This window comes from Empidonax traillii, unplaced genomic scaffold (genome assembly GCF_003031625.1).
Source record: "Empidonax traillii isolate 1590-97213 ecotype Southwest subspecies unplaced genomic scaffold, ASM303162v1 scaffold1548:size177740, whole genome shotgun sequence".
In the NCBI taxonomy this organism is placed as follows: Eukaryota; Metazoa; Chordata; class Aves; order Passeriformes; family Tyrannidae; genus Empidonax; species Empidonax traillii.
In genome coordinates this window covers 52,763-71,010 of record NW_020956741.1, presented here as the reverse complement: position 1 = coordinate 71,010, position 18,248 = coordinate 52,763, and the positions used below count along the sequence as shown (strand labels likewise).

The 18,248-nt window shown below is 41.7% G+C and overlaps 1 protein-coding gene across 10 annotated transcripts in view; it reads left to right on the top strand.

Moving 5' to 3' along the window:
* The window catches only part of DOCK10 (dedicator of cytokinesis 10), a 118,273-nt gene that overhangs the window by 94,587 nt on the left and 5,438 nt on the right, over nt 1-18,248 (top strand). For 6 of the 10 annotated variants that reach the window (XM_027907808.1, XM_027907811.1, XM_027907810.1 and 3 more), the window contains exons 40-53: nt 690-814; nt 1,199-1,311; nt 2,025-2,162; nt 3,704-3,886; nt 4,400-4,510; nt 5,560-5,775; nt 6,470-6,527; nt 6,858-6,956; nt 8,597-8,703; nt 9,164-9,286; nt 10,218-10,331; nt 11,043-11,048; nt 15,484-15,630; nt 16,113-16,323. In XM_027907808.1, coding sequence (XP_027763609.1) covers nt 690-814; nt 1,199-1,311; nt 2,025-2,162; nt 3,704-3,886; nt 4,400-4,510; nt 5,560-5,775; nt 6,470-6,527; nt 6,858-6,956; nt 8,597-8,703; nt 9,164-9,286; nt 10,218-10,331; nt 11,043-11,048; nt 15,484-15,630; nt 16,113-16,323 — 1,751 coding nt within the window. The remainder of the gene's footprint in view (nt 1-689; nt 815-1,198; nt 1,312-2,024; nt 2,163-3,703; nt 3,887-4,399; nt 4,511-5,559; nt 5,776-6,469; nt 6,528-6,857; nt 6,957-8,596; nt 8,704-9,163; nt 9,287-10,217; nt 10,332-11,042; nt 11,049-15,483; nt 15,631-16,112; nt 16,324-18,248) is intronic. The other 4 variants (XM_027907809.1, XM_027907817.1, XM_027907815.1 and 1 more) reach the window with 3 other exon arrangements.

Sequence of the window (18,248 nt, the reverse complement as noted above, 5' to 3'; positions counted from 1 at the left end):
ACAAACAAAAAAAGAAACCTAGGTGCAGGAAGTATTTCTGTCCTAGAATATTTTTTAAGTATTGTCAGGGTCTGATTTTGTAAATTTACTGAACTACATTTTTAAAAGAAATAAACTATAAGTGCATTTTAATAAGTTACCTGAATTTTGATATTAAATCTTGCTGAATTCTATAGTAGTTACAAATTCAAAATCTTTTAAAAGATGATGATAATCATTGGTATTTTGGTTCTAAGCTTCTCATTATAAATTAATGGTATATTTGTCAGCATCAAAGAGGATTAAAATAACACATGCATAGGTACACACATATTTTTACTGTCATTGTCAGTTTGTCATTATTTTTTCACCTCACAGAAGCTGTATCATTTTTTTCTCAAGCAGGTTATATTCTTCTTATATTCTGAGCTAACACAACTCATCTCAGTTTCTCGTCATCCAAAGACAGTTTTCCAAACATCACCCAGCTATTTAAGCTGGTGCTGTATTTCAGTTCTCAAGAAATCACAGCACATGTTTGTTTTGTCCACCTCGCTGGCTTTCTTCATCTTTGTTTCTCTGAAAAATTTTGCGTCACTTTGTTTAACTCGGCCTTTGAGAAGAACTGCAGTATCTGACTCGGAAAAATTCTGACCAGGCACAATAGTATATTCTTTGTTTCTGTTTTTAATGGTGTCTTTCCATTTCAGGATGCATTCTACGTCAAGTCACGATGGCCACAAGCACCACAGATCTCAAACATTACCAATAATCCGTGGCAAAAATGCACTTTCTAACCCCAAACTCTTGCAGATGATAGACAGTAGCACTGCAAGTAAGTACAGAAATTGTTTGCTTCCCTCTGGAATTCTGTGGAGTTTAGATCGGGCTCTATACAGACCTTTTTATGACAGAAGGTTCTTAAAATTATGAGATCAAAGTTGTCTATCCCACTTTCCAATTAAGTTTCTCTCCTCCTTTGAGGATGAACAGAAACAATGCAAGGATATACTCACATTTCTGGTGCAGCCAGTGAAAGTGGCCTCGAATTCCCTCTGCTTTCATCTCCTATAAGCAGTTTTCTTCAAAATACCCCTTGGTTAAATGTACACTTAGAATCCCATCTCTACTGTATGAGACTTAATGACCAGATTGCGAATTAAATCATCTTTAGCAACGTTTAGAAGATTGCTTGTAATCTTGTTTTTCATATTTGCAGGTACCTCCAGTGAGACAGACATTGTGCAGTATGTAGACACAGAGGCCAACATTGCTACAGAAGTGTCCCTCACAATCCTTGACCTGTTGTGTCTTTACACTCTGAATCACCAGGTATGTCTTGCTGGTTCTGTTTTCTGTTTGAACTGGTGCCATGTGGGGTATGTGGTGGAAGGAAGCAGGCACGCAGAAAACTTAGAATGCCTGGGACAACAGGATAGGGAAATAAGATATGCCAGTCCTCAGTGAAGGTCTGTTAGGAAGGAATTGACTCATAGTATCCAAACTGAATGGAAGGATGTGGAAGGAGAACACATATCCAAGGCTATGTACAACCCTGCTCCGCTTGAAAGTGTCACACATCTACTGATACAACACCTTTTCTGAATCACGGTTATCCCACTAGATTTCAGAGAGTTTTGACAACAGATTTCCAAGCTGCTTATTATCTATATTTCTTCAACTCAGCAGGTAGACCCTCTGCTTCTTTAAAAATTGCTCAGATTGCTTCAGCAAGCCCAGATGACTTGCTGGAAGTCTCACAACCGCAATACAGCAAACAGGTCCTTTTACGTTTTCGTGTTCCCTGACTGCTACCCTAACCCTTAAATATGGTCTGTACAAACCACAAGTTGTACAGGCACAGAAAGTGCTGTCCTTGAAAAACTGCAAGGAAAGAGCCTGTAGCAAGCTGGAAAAGCCTGGTCTGCAGAGATTTTACATTGAGAAAAGCACCTCCCTGGGACCACTCCGATATAAAGTCCAGCAGATCCTTCTTCTGTTCATTCACTTTAATAACCAGAATGCCCTGTCTGTGAACTTTTCAGAGGCAGCTCCAGCAATCTGACTGCCAGAATGTGTTGATGAAGAAAGTCTTTGACACACACATGCTCTTTTTGCAAATCAACCAGTCAGCAGCAGCTCTCAAGCATGTCTTCGCTGCCCTACGGCTGTTTGTAGGCAAGGTAACTTTGGTTTTATTCTGTTAGTTGTGCCTATTAATATGTTATAAATACAGCTTGGGGGCAGTTGGGTACTTTGAAAGTGTTCTGACCTTCAGTGTATCAATACTTATTTCTGACAAAGATGATCTTATTTATTGCTGATTAATAGTAAGAAGTTCACAATATCTGAAAAAAAATTAGTTCTGGTTCTGAAAATGAAAAATTTATTAGGAAAGAGAAAGTTTTAATGTAAATAGATAATTAATGTCTAGCTCTGTTCTATCTGGCTGTATCATTGACTTTCCTCCTTTTACCACTTATGGAAGAAAGCTTGAAACCCTAGAGGTCCTGGTTTGCAGAGTCCAGTGGTGAATGACTGCTGCTGTCCCCAGAGGAACTAGCAGGAGAATATTCTATACACTTAACCAAAAGTTCATCCAAACTAAAACAGCTTTCAAATACTTAGTTTTAAACACAGAACAGCTTTGGGGCAAAAAGGTGCTTATGTGTCAATCTGTTTCTTTGCTTGTACTGCACATATGTCAGTGATCATGGGCAGTTTGGCACTGGGTGCCAACTGCAAAGGCTGCACAATTTCCAAGTTGTAGAGTTAGATGAGATCTTCTTAAAACTAAACAGAATGTAGCACACAGATAACAATTGCTATGGGAAACTGAGAATAAGCAAGGCTGCCCTCATGTCCTAAGTGTTCCTGTATGAGACACAAGAGTGTAGATCAGTGGCCTCACTCCGGTTGTTGTCTCAGGGGAAAGGGGAGGAAATCATGCTTCTTCTAGTAATGCAGCTTGAGGACCTGGGGGAAACATGAAGTAAACCATCCACAGGCAGCTTTAAATTGCATGCCAGAGAGTCAGGAACAGAAGAGCTCTCTGCACTGGGAGAATGAATGTAAATCCAGAATTGCCCTTTAAATTTATCCTATAGCTTTGGGGGTTGAATTCTCTCTTCATAGTTCAGTGGGAACAGGGATCTGTTGTGGTTCCCACAGCAGAACCTCTTGGGCAGTACTTGAGATCAGTGTCCAATGTGTATGTCCTTCACCTCCCCTCACTCTGTCTTCTGTTGCACTCACCCTGTTGATAACAGCAGGTTTGGCTTCGAGAGCCATGCTGCACTCTCTGTTGCCTCCTGCTGTTCAGAGCCTTAACCTCTGGAAGTTCACTGACTTAGCTACTCAGAGTATTTTCCTTCTCCTGAACAGCTTTTACAGCAGTGCAGAACTGGCCCCCTGCTTTTCCTGGTTAGCCATCCTGCATTCCTTGCAGAGGCTGCTCTGCTGCTGTGCTTGCTGTGTGCCAGCCACTGGCTGGGTATCCTGGAGGCCACTTGGATGGCATATGGTGTTTGTGTGAAAATCTGCGTGCATCTCTTACTTAATCTTAATTTGCACGTGGGATTATGTTTAGTTTAAACCCTGGTGTGAATGACTATGGGAGAGTTGTTTTTTACTGCCAGCTTAACAGAAAAAATCATTAACTCAGAATAACTGCACCAAGGCCTGAGAGTAGTGCTGAACATATTCACGCATTTCTTTTCAACAGTTCCCATCAGCATTCTTCCAAGGACAAGCAGATCTCTGTGGTTCCCTCTGCTATGAAATCCTGAAGTGTTGTAACCACAGGTCACGTTCGACTCAGACAGAAGCATCTGCTCTTCTTTATTTTTTCATGAGAAAGAACTTCGAATTTAACAAGCAGAAATCAATAGTCAGATCCCATCTACAGGTAAGCAAAGTGTGAGATCATCAATATTTAACTGATGCACACTGGTTGCTATCATTATTATTTTTATGCATCGAAGCAAGGCAATTCTCAGTGGCAGCTTGATTTTCCTGCCAAGTGTGAAGTTGGACTGGATTCTCTCCTGTTCTTTGGGCTGTTTAGCTCTGTCCAGAGAGAGACAACAGCTGTGAATGTGGCCATGTCACCAGATAAATGGCTATTCCTGATTCACATGCATTGCTCACAGAAGTGGGAGCAGAGCTTAAACAGAATCTGATACTACAGGCACAGAAATGTAAAGTCCAGTAATAACACACTTACAGTGCAAAATGTGAGCTGTTACACGCATTGGAAAGATTATTCACAATCCTTGCCTTTGTATATGCTGTCTTTTAAGACAGGTATCGCAGTGCACTAGCCTGGTACATCGACTCACACTAAATCAGGGGTTATAAACTATTCTGAAACTCAGATTTTCTTTGCTAATTGCATCCTGTGTTTGCTCCCCCTGTGCAGCTCATCAAAGCAGTGAGCCAGCTGATAGCGGATGCGGGGATTGGCGGATCTCGTTTTCAACATTCACTTGCAATTATAAATAATTTTGCTAATGGAGACAAGCAGATGAAAGTAAGAAACATTTTTTTTCAATCACTGCCTCTTGCAAAAGGTCAACAATTTCACAGGAGCAAGTGTTTCAATAAACAAAATTGCTGGCTCTTATTAGCCAGTGATTTATGCATTCGTAGTGTGCCTCTCTCAGGCAGTCTTGAAATTCGTGAAACTGTTTGTGACTCAGAAGCTTAATAACTGAAAATAGTTTTCTTTCAAACAAAAAAGATTTTTATTTGAAAAATGTATTATTTGTTACTTATTGCTTATTTTGTTCGTTTGCCTGATGTCAGACGTGTCCTGCATTGTGACTGATGAAACGCGATTGCAGTTGACAAACAATTTTTAGTCTACAAACAGTTCCTTTCCTTTCTTCAGTAAATGTGTAGCGAAAACAGGCACAACAGTTGGATTTTGTAATCGCTTGCTAACCACCTGAAAAAGGCACTTATCATTTCTATGAGTTGCCACTGCTATTATGATCACTGTCTATACTAAAAAAAATTGTTGAAAAAAGATTCTGGTTTATAATTTTTGCAATTCCTGTCCAAACATTTGTCAACATGCATTTTGGATTTTATACTTTAGGGGTGCTGTTCCTCCTCTGAAGGTGACTTTAGGGTAGCTCCACTGAGGTTAGTAATAAAGTCAGTATAAAGAAATGGGTAGATACTTAGCATAAGTAATTTGATGTCTTATTTAATAAGATGCAGTTAACAGTTGTATTTGTATTCAAAGTCCAGATTTGATTTCACAGCACTGCAGTCAGTCACACTGCTTCTGTGACGTGCTCATCTCAGTGCAACATAGAGGAGGGAGCATTTAGTTTCATTTACATTTTCTGGTTATTTTTACTTTTAAACAAAACAAAGGAGGGAAACAAGTCTGAAAACATCAAGGATTTGTGTACAATGTGTTCATACTGTGGAACTGTGACTCTGCTTCCAAGGCTACTGAATTGGGGAAAGGTGCAAAGGTCTTCCATAAGCAGAACTTTAGCTCATTCAGGGGTGCTGCATGTGACTCTTTGGATGGTTTTAGTGATGTGTTGCTTATCTTTCCCAAAGAACGTTAATTTCCCAGCAGAGGTGAAGGATCTGACCAAACGCATCAGGACAGTTCTGATGGCCACAGCCCAGATGAAGGAGCACGAGAAGGACCCCGAGATGCTCGTGGATCTGCAGTACAGCCTGGCAAATTCATATGCCAGCACACCTGAATTACGCAGGACATGGCTCGAAAGCATGGCCAAGATTCACGCGAGAAATGGAGATTTATCAGAGGTAAAGTACTTAAATGGTTAGGAAATCCATTTGTCTTCAGGCGGAGATGTTCTGATGAAAAGGGCTTTGAAAGACAGACAGCAGTATCAGTTTTAAGAGAATCATACAGCATCTCTCATATACTTGAAATTAGAGGAATACAGGTTTGAACAACACCCAGAGATGTGATTTGCTCATCCCATTGCCTGATCGTGACTACCTGAGATGTGCTTGAGCAAGACTTGGAGCTGTCTGACAGGGAAGCTGTGGGCAGTGTCACTTTGGCATTTCTGCTGTTTTACCCTAATGGGCACAGTAGCTGTGGTGTAGAGGGGGTTATGAGCAGTGAATGACTTGCATAAAGGATTTTGTTTTCCCCCACTATGGCATAGAAAAGGAGCTTTGTTTATACTGTGTTGTCTTTTTCATCAAAAATTAAATGGGTGATGCAAAACTCCACTGCATAACCCAGGAATATCGTATTTATTAAGTAATCTTAATGGGTTTTGTGAGCAAATCTCTGTAATTACATAAGACACCTAATGAAATTAATGCTCCAGAAGGATTTCATTATTTAGTCCTTTATTTTCTTGGTTAGTTTTGTCTTCCCTTTTCTGCATCAAGACTTGGCAGTGGTGAAAGTATGTGCTCCTTTATCACATGTAATCTGTAAGTCCTGCAGTGCACTTTGACATATGCTGGTCTCTCCTTACAGGCTGCTATGTGCTATATTCATATTGCTGCTCTCATTGCAGAGTACCTGAAGAGAAAAGGTAAGATCAATGTATTCAGAGCCAACTATCTACCTATAAACATTACTGTTGAAAATAAGTTTGGGCTATCCTGCTTTCCTTCCTTATGTATAAAGTATTCCTAAAGTAGCTTGAATTCTTTCCAAATATTTTATTTTTAAAATATGTCATAAATGCTAGTCTTAACACTGGAACAGCGAAAGTGTGTGTTTTGGGTAAAGAGGGTTAATTAAATGTTTAGCAAGCTAGTGCTAAAAGAGAATGCTTCACTTGTTAGTCTGTCGTTATTACATATGCATGTATTAACACATACCAGTAGCGGTTTACTAATACCATCTTACACTATCATAGGTTACTGGAAAATGGAAAAGATTTGTACCTCACGTATGCTCCTGGAAGATGGTCAAGTCTCTGATAGTAATGTGTTACTAACAACTCACAATGGAGGAAGTGAGTGCTCTAACCGTGCCTGTTTATGGGTCAAATAACATAATTAGGAACTCAAAAACCATTGTTCTCCAACTGAGCTGGAAAAATACCAACCAAAGCAAAACTATTCCTAGTGCATGTTGAAGGCTGTAATAAAAAGCAAGCAGTGTCGGAAATGTGTTCTTTTCCTGATGCTCTTTGGCTGGTTTGATGGATTGCTCAGAATGTCTCTGGTTATGGGCATTTTCAGCACGAGAGCAGTTGGCTCTTCATTGGCAAGAGAAATCCCTCTCGGGTCAATTGGTGTTTAGCATGCAAATCCATGTCCAATTCCTTGGCTATCCAAAGCTGGGAGGGCAAGGGGGTGGAATTAATATCTGGTTATCCATATGTAACTTAACAGATAAAGCTTTTTTTTAAATCTGTGATGCTTATTAGAGAAATAAAGTGCAGGCTTATATTTTTTAATGCTTCTATGCCAATGGTTATATGATTTATGAAATGTTTATTTCACAGTAATTATCTGCATGAGATATGAGGAATTTCCACAATGAGCAATTTCTAGGGTCAAGGACAAATATCTGGGGAAGAGAAAACTGTTAGTTTTGGAAAGACCATAGTTTTTGACTTGGACTTGTCTGTGGGCAAGATGAAAAAAAACCATCCTTTTAGAAGGAAGCTTTCTGTGAAGAGCAGTATTTCTGAGGCACTTCAGTAGTGGTAAAATACTTTGGCTGAATAACAGATTACAGTAGGTGGAGTGATGAACCTGGGTCATTTTAAACCTATGTTTAAACCATTTTCAAAACTCGAAGGAGGGGTTTTAGCCTCCTGTCTTAGTGTGTGGGTGGGTTAGCTTTTTTAATTGCACCATAGTAGCATTTTCCTACTTTTTTAATTGAATATGAACTGTGCCAGGAGTTCATGATCTCCCCTGGCAGGTTTACCTCCTCTGCTCGAGAGCGGTAGTGAAATCCTAGTTGGTCAGACTTCCCCTGATCTGTGTCGAGCAATACCTGTGCAAGTTGTTTCTGCTGCAACCATCGCACTAAGGCCTCAGCTTAGCAAATACTCGATGTGAGCTCAGTTTCATTCCTTGTGAGCCTTCCCATCAGCAGCTTCTGCCACCAGCCTGAGGTTTCTACAAGGGAGTTTTCATTTGGGGCTGTGGCAGGACAAGGACATCTGCTGGCAGCAGCTTGAGCCCAGCAAAGGCACAGCCTGGTGTGGAACAGCCACGTCCCCGTGGGCTGTGGGGATCCTGGGGGACTGTGCAGGTCCCACGGCACAGGTTTCACAACTCTAAAGTATATTGCCTCTGCCTGGGAGGGTAATTGCTGTGCACACGTGAGTGTAGCTTCGCAAGGACTGCCAGCACTGCACAGCTCAGGAACCAGAATGCCAAAGAGAGGAGTACCATTGCATCAGGAAAATGTTGTCATTGCCCTTTGCCTGGACAGGTAGATTTACATCACTGACAAAATGTGTAATAGTCTCATAAATTCAGTCAGCTCCATTTGTGCTTCTCATTACTTGGGCTGTGAAAAAAAGTAACTAATCTAGTCACGTGAAATCAGCTCTGTTTCAATGGCATCCAGCAGCTACTTGAATTGACTGGTTATTCCATCATTAATTGACTTTGTTGTGACTTGCCCTTCAAGGCTTATTTTCCATGGGATGGCCTGCTTTTCTGAGCATTACCCCCAACATTAAAGAAGAAGGAGCTATGAAGGAAGACTCTGGGATGCAAGATACTCCCTATAACGAGGTCAGCAGCATTAACACTTACATACCTGTTGTTATTAACAGAGAGTGTTACTTCTAGCGGATGCCTGTGCGTGTTACAACAAATTACAGCGAGTGCACTCACGCAGGATTGAAAGGTGTCACAGCTGTTGCATTCAACAGCCAGGACTGGTGTTGAGCTAACAAGAATGTCAAGTACCAGAGAGGGAAGTCAGGGCAGGGGAGAGCCCACAAAGCAGACCTGTTCTTCTGCACAGCGTGTCAAGTATTCAAGTATTTTCATGTTACTATTATTCAGAGTTTTTTCCTGAAGAAAGCTAGGTCAGCAATGCTTGATTAAACATTGTGTCCTTGCAATAAACCTTAACGTAGAAGTTCCAGAATAAAAATGAAGTAGTGGGTATCTGCTCTTGCTGCATTGCTATTAATTAAATGCCACCAGCTGCCGAGTCATTGAACTGTTTGTGTTTGTGAAATTGCAGAATATTCTTGTGGAGCAGCTGGAATTGTGCGTTGAGTACCTTTGGAAGTCTGAGAGATATGAGCTTATTGCTGAGGTTAACAAGCCTATCATTGCTGTTTTTGAAAAGCAGAGAGACTTCAAAGTAAGTTGGTGTTTGGGTTGGTTGTTTTAAATTATCCTAAAGCAACAGTAAAGATCAAAATTTTTAGGGGGAAAAGGAGCGCTTTCTTTAAAAGGAATGTTTTCTTTCTTCCAATCTGTAATTTTTCCTTTTAATGCTTTGTGCTGTGAGAAAATAAAAAACTCTGCTGTCTTACCTTCCTCTTTTCAGCATCAATACAACAGTAAATTAAAAAAAAAAAAAATCAAACAAACCTCTTTTCTTAGCCAGTGGATGTGACTTTTTTACATGTGTTTTAAACAAGGAGCACATTTCCATTGTATTTAAGTTTAGAAACTACTGATAAATTGCCCGATCTCTTCACAATTTCAGGGTTTCTTGATTTCTTATTGGCTTGGTAATTCCAGTACATAATGGATAAACAGATCATCATCTCATTTACTGATTTTTCCAGGTTTAAATTTAAAGAAACCCAAAGTGGTAGGTAGAAATAAGCTGTATGCTGAGTAAGCAGGTCCTCATATTTAACTTATCAGAAATTTGGGTTCACTGTCCTGGGAAAATGCTGTTTGGCGGTAATTGTGGATAGCATATCTTTGCGTGGAACTGGGAGCTGACTGGAGTTGTTGGCACCTCCCTCTCAGCTGTGTGACTGATACTTGGGTTCTCTGACCCCTCAGTGGGTCTTTACCCCTGCCCGGTAGTGGGGTGGTTCTCTTCCTGTGTGACCCTGTACCCAAAGTCATCCACTGCCACAAAACTGCTCAGAAGATGACAGAAAGCTTGGGATGAATCTTTGGTGACTGCTAACAAGGTTAAACTGTTCCCTGAGCGGGTACAGCCTCCTTGGCAAAGATTTGGGAACCTAGTTAAGGCGAGCCGTGGTTGCAAACAGTGGGATTTCCCAAAATATGCTCTCACCTTCCCTCCCTCTGCCTGTTCCCTGGTGTAGAGGCTGTCTGATCTGTACTACGACATCCACCGCTCGTACCTGAAGGTTGCAGAAGTTGTGAACTCTGAGAAACGTCTCTTTGGGCGATATTACCGCGTGGCGTTTTACGGGCAGGTAAGTCAGCTTGTGTCCTTGTGTATCCACAGATTCCCAGGTTTCAGCCCTGTTCTTCTGCTCCTGACGTATTTCAGGGAAACCAAAACAGGGAAGCGCTTGGTAGTGAGTCAAGGGTAGGAACTGTCTTGTGGGTCAGATTTTCCAGCAGGATTTTGCTCAGAAGAGAGAGCACTCAGTTGCTTCTGTGTAAAACACTGCTGTGGATTTAGTGGTGTAGTGGAGAACAGAGTTACTTCTATGTCAGCTTTAGTTCTTGACTTCATCAAGCAAAACTGAGACTGAGGCAGGGCATGATTTTTCAAACTAAAACATAAAAAAACAACAGATATAAGACATTTTTTTATATATGGCGCTCTCCTCTGATAGAGCTTAAAGCAGAGCACTATGTAGTAGATGTTTCATTGTGTTTTTCTCTGACTCTGACTCCTTCTTCCAGGCCACCTCTGATTCTGTGCAATGTACTGTAGAATAGTTTTATTCCCTCTGCTGTGCTTCAGCATCCTTGAAGCATTATTTTGTGTTTTCTTCCACTACAAACCAGTGTAGCAATCCAGCATGTTCCTTTACGTCCCGGTTTTGGCAAGCATACAATTTCCTGTATTCTAAAATAATAAAGTGTGTAAACAACAGATTGATGTGAATCATTCTGTTTGCTAATTAGATTTTAATGCAGAAATTTGCTCTTTTCTCCTTTTGATCTTATTCAAGGCTGTGGTAAGTCTAGTTCTTTTGCATGTTTTGTTTAATTCTCCTCACACATCCTTCATCCTTCCCTGTACTCTTACTTAACATTAACTTTCCTGTGCTCTCTATTCTTTGGTTCATGGCAGATGAAATAATGTTGTTTCATTCATTGTTGCATCCTGCAAACTAATTTTGTTTGTTCAGTTAGCTGAATTACCAAGCTGTATCTGTTGTCATGTTGTGTGTGTGCACTGTGGGGCCCAATGCTGCATCACCTCATCTCAGTGGAAGTTTCCCTCACCTTCACTGGGATTGGGATTGGACCCCTTCTTTCTTCTCTGTTGAAAATCTTGGAGTAGCATTAATGCTGTTTGAATGCAAGCCTGCTTTCCTGGCCTGTGCAACAGCTCCAAAAAGGAAGGCTGTTGTGTCAGTCCAAGATCCACGGCAGTGATAACTGGAGCACTCTGGGCAGGCTGCAGCCACGATCCTGCTAGTCCCTTGTAGGAGCAAGCAAATGGGGAGTCAGAGGGGAGTGGTGGCTCTTGAGACAGATTAGCAAAGCTGGACTTGCCAATTGCAAGGAGAAAGTGAGCTGCACCTGAGGAAGGGCAGAGTCTTCCTTACACCTGATCTTCCTCCAAACTGGGAGCAGCACAAGGGAAAACCAGGACTCTCCTCGTTGCAGCTTCTTGCCAGGGGCAGTGGCTCTCCCAGGGGGTAATTTAGCTGAAGCACTTCTGCTGAACTGGGTTAACATCTCTGTTACAGTGCAATGACTTTACAGCTGCCAGTGCCACAAGGGCAACTTCATTTAAACAGCTTTAGTGCTCTAAAGCCTGTGACTCTTTCACAGCTGCGTGTTGCTCCCTCTGTTCCCTGGTGCCCCCAGTCCCTGAGCTCTGAATACAACAAGAATTCCTTTGCAGTCATACAAATACACTATTCTGTAAAATACCCAGGGGTAGATACATATGCAAGCACATACACATAAAAAAAAAAGTATTATTAAATATATCCACTTATGCAATAAACATTTTTATCAGTTGTGTAAATAATAAATATTTACATACGTATGTTTTGTAAAAATGGAACACTGCTGTTCCTTAACTGAAAAAAAAAAAAAAAAACTGCAGAGAAAGCAGATTAAAGGACAAAAGAATACTGTAAATACTGTTTGCAGCAAGAGTTTTGGGGGTTCTTAGTGGAAAAAGAAGACCTGCAACTGCACCTGAAAACCCTTCTTCATGCAAAGGCAGAGACAGTGTTCGGTTGCTGCAGGGACCCTGCACAAGGATGGTTTGAATTAATGTGGTCCTCAGGGAGGATGCAGTTGACTATTTACACCAGTAAGCTTTATTTGCTAGCTCAGAGAGCTGGATCTCACGGCAGCTGCTGTTTTAGACTATGAAGTCTGTTAAGGGCCTTTGGTGACAGCTCTTATTGCACCCCCAAGTGACCACACTAGCCAGCACATAGGATTTTATTCGTAGATGAGTGTTTGAGAGGTCAGTATCTTTCTTGAACTAAAAGCCAAAAAAAAAATGTATCTGTTAGATATATTTATTTACACTTCAAGTGTATGTCTGAAGAGCAGATGATGTCTCCCCTTTTCCAAAAGTGATAGAACAGCTGTAGCTTCCCTTACCAAAGAGGGCAACACTCTCACTTAACCGTGGGAGGAGGTGCTCACCTGATACAGGCAGAGAAGGATCCATGAGATGCTAATTCTTGGCAGATAAAGCAGATGGTGTGTGTTCTTCCAGCAAAGGGCAGAGAAGAGTCCGATTTACTGTGAGCACCAAGGGCTGTGGCTAGGGGTGTATGGGGAGGAAGAAAAGCCTTTTCAGAGCTCCCACAGTGCTAGCCCTGGGTCACAGCTTGCCTCCCAGGAAATCAGAGCACAGTGGAAACCAATAACCTACTGTCCAGGAGGTCATCTCTGTTCCATTACCTTCAGCTGTAATAATTTTCATCTGTAAGGCTGTGTTGTCCTTGTAGGGCAAAACCAGCCAGTGTGAAAATAATCCAGGGATATGCGTTGGTAATGTAACCTTAGCTGCTTAATATTTTGAAATCCTGAAATTGGAGGATATTTGGATTCTGAAGAGTATTTAATCTTACTTCTCAATAGTCTTTGCCATACATGTAGCATATGGCAGACATGATTATTTATAGCTCACAATTAACTTCTGCTTGTCACTTGTCAGCTGAAATACTGTAGGGAATATGTGCTTAAACGATGTCTCTTGCATTAGAGATAAGACTAAATCTGTCAGTTGTTTGTTTTCAGGTATGGGGTTTTTTTTTAAGTAGAGCTATTAACAGAGATATCATCTTAGTGTGCCATGAAGCATCAGCACAGAGATTTGGCACTTGCATATAAACATTGTGTTCCAGCATGCAAACATAGACTGAATCAGGGTTTAAGAGCATAAACTACATTCTAGCTTGCTATGCGATTAATTTGGAAAACATGAGGTTTTTTGTTGAAAACACTGAATACTAAAGGAAAACAGATGTCTTTTGACAGAAACAGTCCTGAGTAGAGTGTTTAAGTATGGTTGCATCGAACTAATGAGGTTTTCCCACATGAAGCAGTTTTGCTTGGGTGGAAACAGGATGAGAAACCAGATTATGATCCTGCAGATCTTTTCTCAGTGAAATCAATAGAAATTTGATTGCCTGCCCAGCTCAGTAGATGTTTATTGGGTGTCAACTTTGGAGCTTTAGATTTGTTCTCTAATTACCTGTGAAGTTCTTCATTTCCCTACAGAGTTTAATTGATTACGTTGTTAAAAATTGTGCAATTGTGTTGGAAGGTCACTGTGAGACTGATTAAGATACTGTCAGACGAGCTGCTGTTGCAGATATTAGTCATTGGTTTCCAGTAATGCCCACAGTGCTCTTGGCACTTGCCTTTTATTGCCCCTTGTCCTCAGCAGAGGAGAAGCCACACTTATTTGTTAATAATAATAATAAGATACACTTATTTTTTAATTCCTATTGAAATAAAGCTTAGGGGTGGGGTTCAACCAACATTGAAATTTACAGCTTTTTTTTTTTTTTTCAATTCTGTAAATTTTCTGTGAAGATTTGCCTGGGCAATAATTTTAGTGGCCAAAGCTGAAATACACTTCAACATGAAAAGGCTGGATTTTGCATGAGTACCTTCCAAAGAGATTTTGGAGATACCTCTTGACTTCATTAATTTCTCCCTCTCTCTTTTTCAACAGATGGCAGTTTGCCTAGATATATTGTAGGAAGTATCTGTCCAAGCCACATCATGTTAAATGTAAAGGGCCTTGGGTCTGACATCATTAATGCAATCTGCCTTTCCCCTTATCCCTGCAGCTTCAGGTGTTTTCCTCTGGGTCACTTTGCATTAAGGTGAAAGGAGGAGGCTTTGAGTGCAGCTGCAGTGGTACACGTCCAGATTTCATCAGCAGCATATGAAATCCTAGGAGGAGGGCTGGTGCTGCTCATGGCATTGGGACAAATCCAGTCCTTGTTAATGGGGCACCTGCTGCTTTCTGCTCAGCTGGGGGAGCTTCTCCCAGGGTGTTGATGTACATGTTCATCATGTAGCAGTTGAATGTCTCACCTGCAGGGGATGCAGTGTTCTGTTAACTTTCAGAGGTCGGCATTTCTTCTGAAGCCTGACAGGTTCTTGTTCAGCATGTCAATTGAGCCTTTTACTAAAGCTCTGCCAAGTCCACCCAGTGTATTAAGTAATGACCTTAACAAAACTGAACTGGTTTTTTTGCAAAGGAACACAGTCTGTGTGTCCTTTTTGCTTTTCTTTTTCTTCTCAAGTATAAATAACTTACTAATTGTCCCTGAAAATGCTGCAATTCTATATGACCTTTAAAGATGCCACCAGAGTTCCTCTTCAGCTGCCCTGAAGTGATGCAGAGCAGTTCCCAGTTGGTCCCCATGCCATGGCCACGGGCAGCAGTGCCCAGCCTTTGCCTGCACATGTGGCTCTCCCAGAGAACGATGTGCTGGGTGTGTCATGCTGAGCTCAGCGTCCAACAGGGACTGTTGCACTCATTCTGTTAGCACCAGTGCTTCTCAAATAGTTAATTTTTAACCAAATGATTCAAATTTAAAGATTTTTTTTTTTAATGTCCAATTTTAACCCATGAGGGTTTTGTCGTTATACACACATCAGCACTCTCAAGAAAGCCCTTTAGTGTTTAAGCAGCTGGGTCTCTTACATGAATAAATGTGTAGGAGTTATTTCCTGGGTAACTTTAAAGGCTGCAGACCAGTGTAAATGCAGACCTCTATGTATATGTCTGCTAGGACTGGAGAGAGGTAAGGTTTTAATTTAGGTGCTGGAAGTGGCCTATTGGATGCTCTGGTGGGTATACAGGCAGCCTTGATTCCTGATGTAAACACCGTGTTTAGGCTTTGCCCTGCCTGTTGTGCTCACTGTGTCCTTCTGTTTCTTTCCAAACAGGGTTTTTTCGAAGAAGAGGAAGGTAAAGAGTATATCTATAAAGAACCTAAATTAACAGGCTTGTCTGAGATCTCCCAAAGGCTGATGAAACTTTATGCAGACAAGTTTGGAATAGACAATGTGAAGATCATCCAGGATTCCAACAAGGTATGAAAGACATGCAGTTTTGCACAGGGGAGAGAACTGAGTGTTGATGGCTCAGATTTTGAGAGCTGTGTTTAGAATGAATGTCAGCTGAGTGTATGTGTAAAGTACTGTGACCCAGCTTGACGGCCAGAAAAACCTTCCAGCGTGGCAGGTGCTTTATGGAAATGACAGTGTTATAGCAGGGCCTCCCGGTCAGTAGGAGATGAGCAGCCAGATGTTTGCTGCAAAACGGAAGCAAGTTGTTTTCTGTCTCATTTAGCTTTCATCCACTTTTGTCAATGGCTATATTCGAAGGTCCAACTGTTCTTAAGGGCCACTTGGTTAAAATAGCTTTGTATTTGTCCGTGATCTGAATGTTACATTTGGAAATCTCAGTTTTTATCGGTTTGGCAATGATAGATGAAAGCATCAGCAATGTAACGGACGCACTGGAAGCTCATCACTCTGAACATAATTTTATTGTGCTTGCCACTTATGCACAGGTCAACCCCAAAGACCTGGATCCAAAATACGCCTACATCCAGGTGACGTACGTCACGCCTTTCTTTGAAGAGAAAGAGGCCGAAGATCGAAAGACCGACTTCGAAATGCACCACAACATCAACCGCTTCGTGTTTGAAACGCCCTTCACGCTGTCAGGGAAGAAGCACGGAGGGGTGGAGGAGCAGTGCAAGAGGCGCACAATCCTGACAAGTACGTTTGCTTGGCTGCTCCTGCCTCCCACCACACCTTTCCCAGCTCAGCCCAGCAGTGCGTGTCGAGTGCCAGGTGTTCTGCAGTCAGGGGGCACAGCGTGTTGGACGGGATGATAAGTCATCTTTCCAGAGCTTTGCTCTCCTGCAGACCTGCTGACCGTCCTAGGGAAAGTTATTTTCATTCGTGGAGTCGTCAGCTGCCTTATTTTTCCTTATAATTGGCATCTTAACTGTTCTCGCAGTGATGTAATTTGGGAGTGGTTCTGCTGGAGGCAGCTTACCACTCAGAACCATTGTTCTTTTAATAATAAACAAGTCAAAGAAAAAGACAAGTAGGGTGTCTGTTCTGCTAAGGAGAGTAAATCTTAGCAGATAGAAATTTTTGTTCAAAATGGGAACAAGATACATTATATAGATTTTTTTTTTTTTTTAAGTGAGAGGTAAGATTTCAATCAGTGTTTTGAGACAGGAATGTCAGGAGCACTAGATATGCCTGCTCTTACTGAGTCATATTAAACTGAATATTTTTAGGTTTTTATCATGATTGAAATCTCTTTTTAAAGAAGCATCTTCCTTGAGACTACTACTGAAACTTGACATGCCTGAATTTTGACGTAAGAGAAACTGTCCGAGGTGGAGGTGTTGTTCCCAGGGGCAGCCGTGGGCAGAGAGGCTGATGTTCACAGCAAAGGCTCCCACACGAGGGAAAATCCAGTTCCCCACTGACTTCAGTGCATCTACTTCCCCCAAAGGACAGAGTGAAAAAAGCTGCTTACAGTGCAGGCATAGTCACCTTGAAGTTTTGTTCTGGCAAGTCAAGGAAGAGGTCCTGATGTCTGAAGATGTCTTGTTCCATGACACAGTTTTGCTTGTAAGAAGAAGAAAGGAGGAATAGCTTGTGTGTGGTTGTTTTTTTTAGTGCTTGAGCAGCAGTAGGTGTTTTGAGATCTATACTGAAACAGGTAGTTTCACTGACTTGAAAGTGCAGCTGTTATGGTCTGTCTGGCAAGAACAGAGAAGGTTGTTCTTCCAGCAGATGATTTTCCCTGGGTTATTACATGCTGTCATCAGCTCCCACTGCTCTCAGCCTGGCTCCGTCTTTGGCATTAAGCAGGAATTTCATGACCTCCTCTTCTCCCCTGCTTTTCCCTCTGGCTCACCTCAGTTCTTTTCTCTAAAGGAAACATCCTTTTCTTTTCTTTTTTCTTTTTTCTCCCTTTTTTCCCACTCCTGTTTGATAAAATCGTGTTATTTTCATTCACTTCTTAAGTAAACTTCTGTGCTTTTGGTTTGAGAAGAAAGTGAGGATTACTGGTATGACTGGAGGAGCAGTGGAAGATAATTGTGCTTGAGAGGCTGGAATGGAGCCTGCACAGCATCTCTGCCCCAGAGCCTGCTGGGCAGAGGGCAAGTGCAGTCTGGCTGAGGTCTTTGGTTCACAGGCTCTCTGCCATGCCTGGCTGCGACTTGTGCTTCCAGCTCTGGAAGTCCTGAGTTTCCTGCTCTCCAGAGAGACTGGAGCTCATTTAGGTCTGAGCTGACTGGAGGCAGATGCTAACTGGAGAAGGATATACATGGAGTTTGGGAGGCCTTCCAAAGCATGTAGGGTGATCAGGACAGAGTGGTAGCTTAGATTACACTTAATGCACCACAACGGTACCTTTGCCAAACTCTGAGATCCATTGAAAGGTTTGGGGTGGAAGTAAAGAACTTTAAAGATTAATAATTCCTCTCTCAGCTCCTGTAGTAGTATTTAGGTTGAATATCAAAGGTAACTCCTTACTACTTTAAGGGTGATGTTTTCATAGTCGTTCATCTGTGGGTGAGTGTCGTGGTTTAACCTCAGCCTGCAGCTACACCCCATGCAGCCTCTCCCTCAGTGTCCTCTCATGGGATGGGGGAGAATCAGAAGTGCAAGAGGGG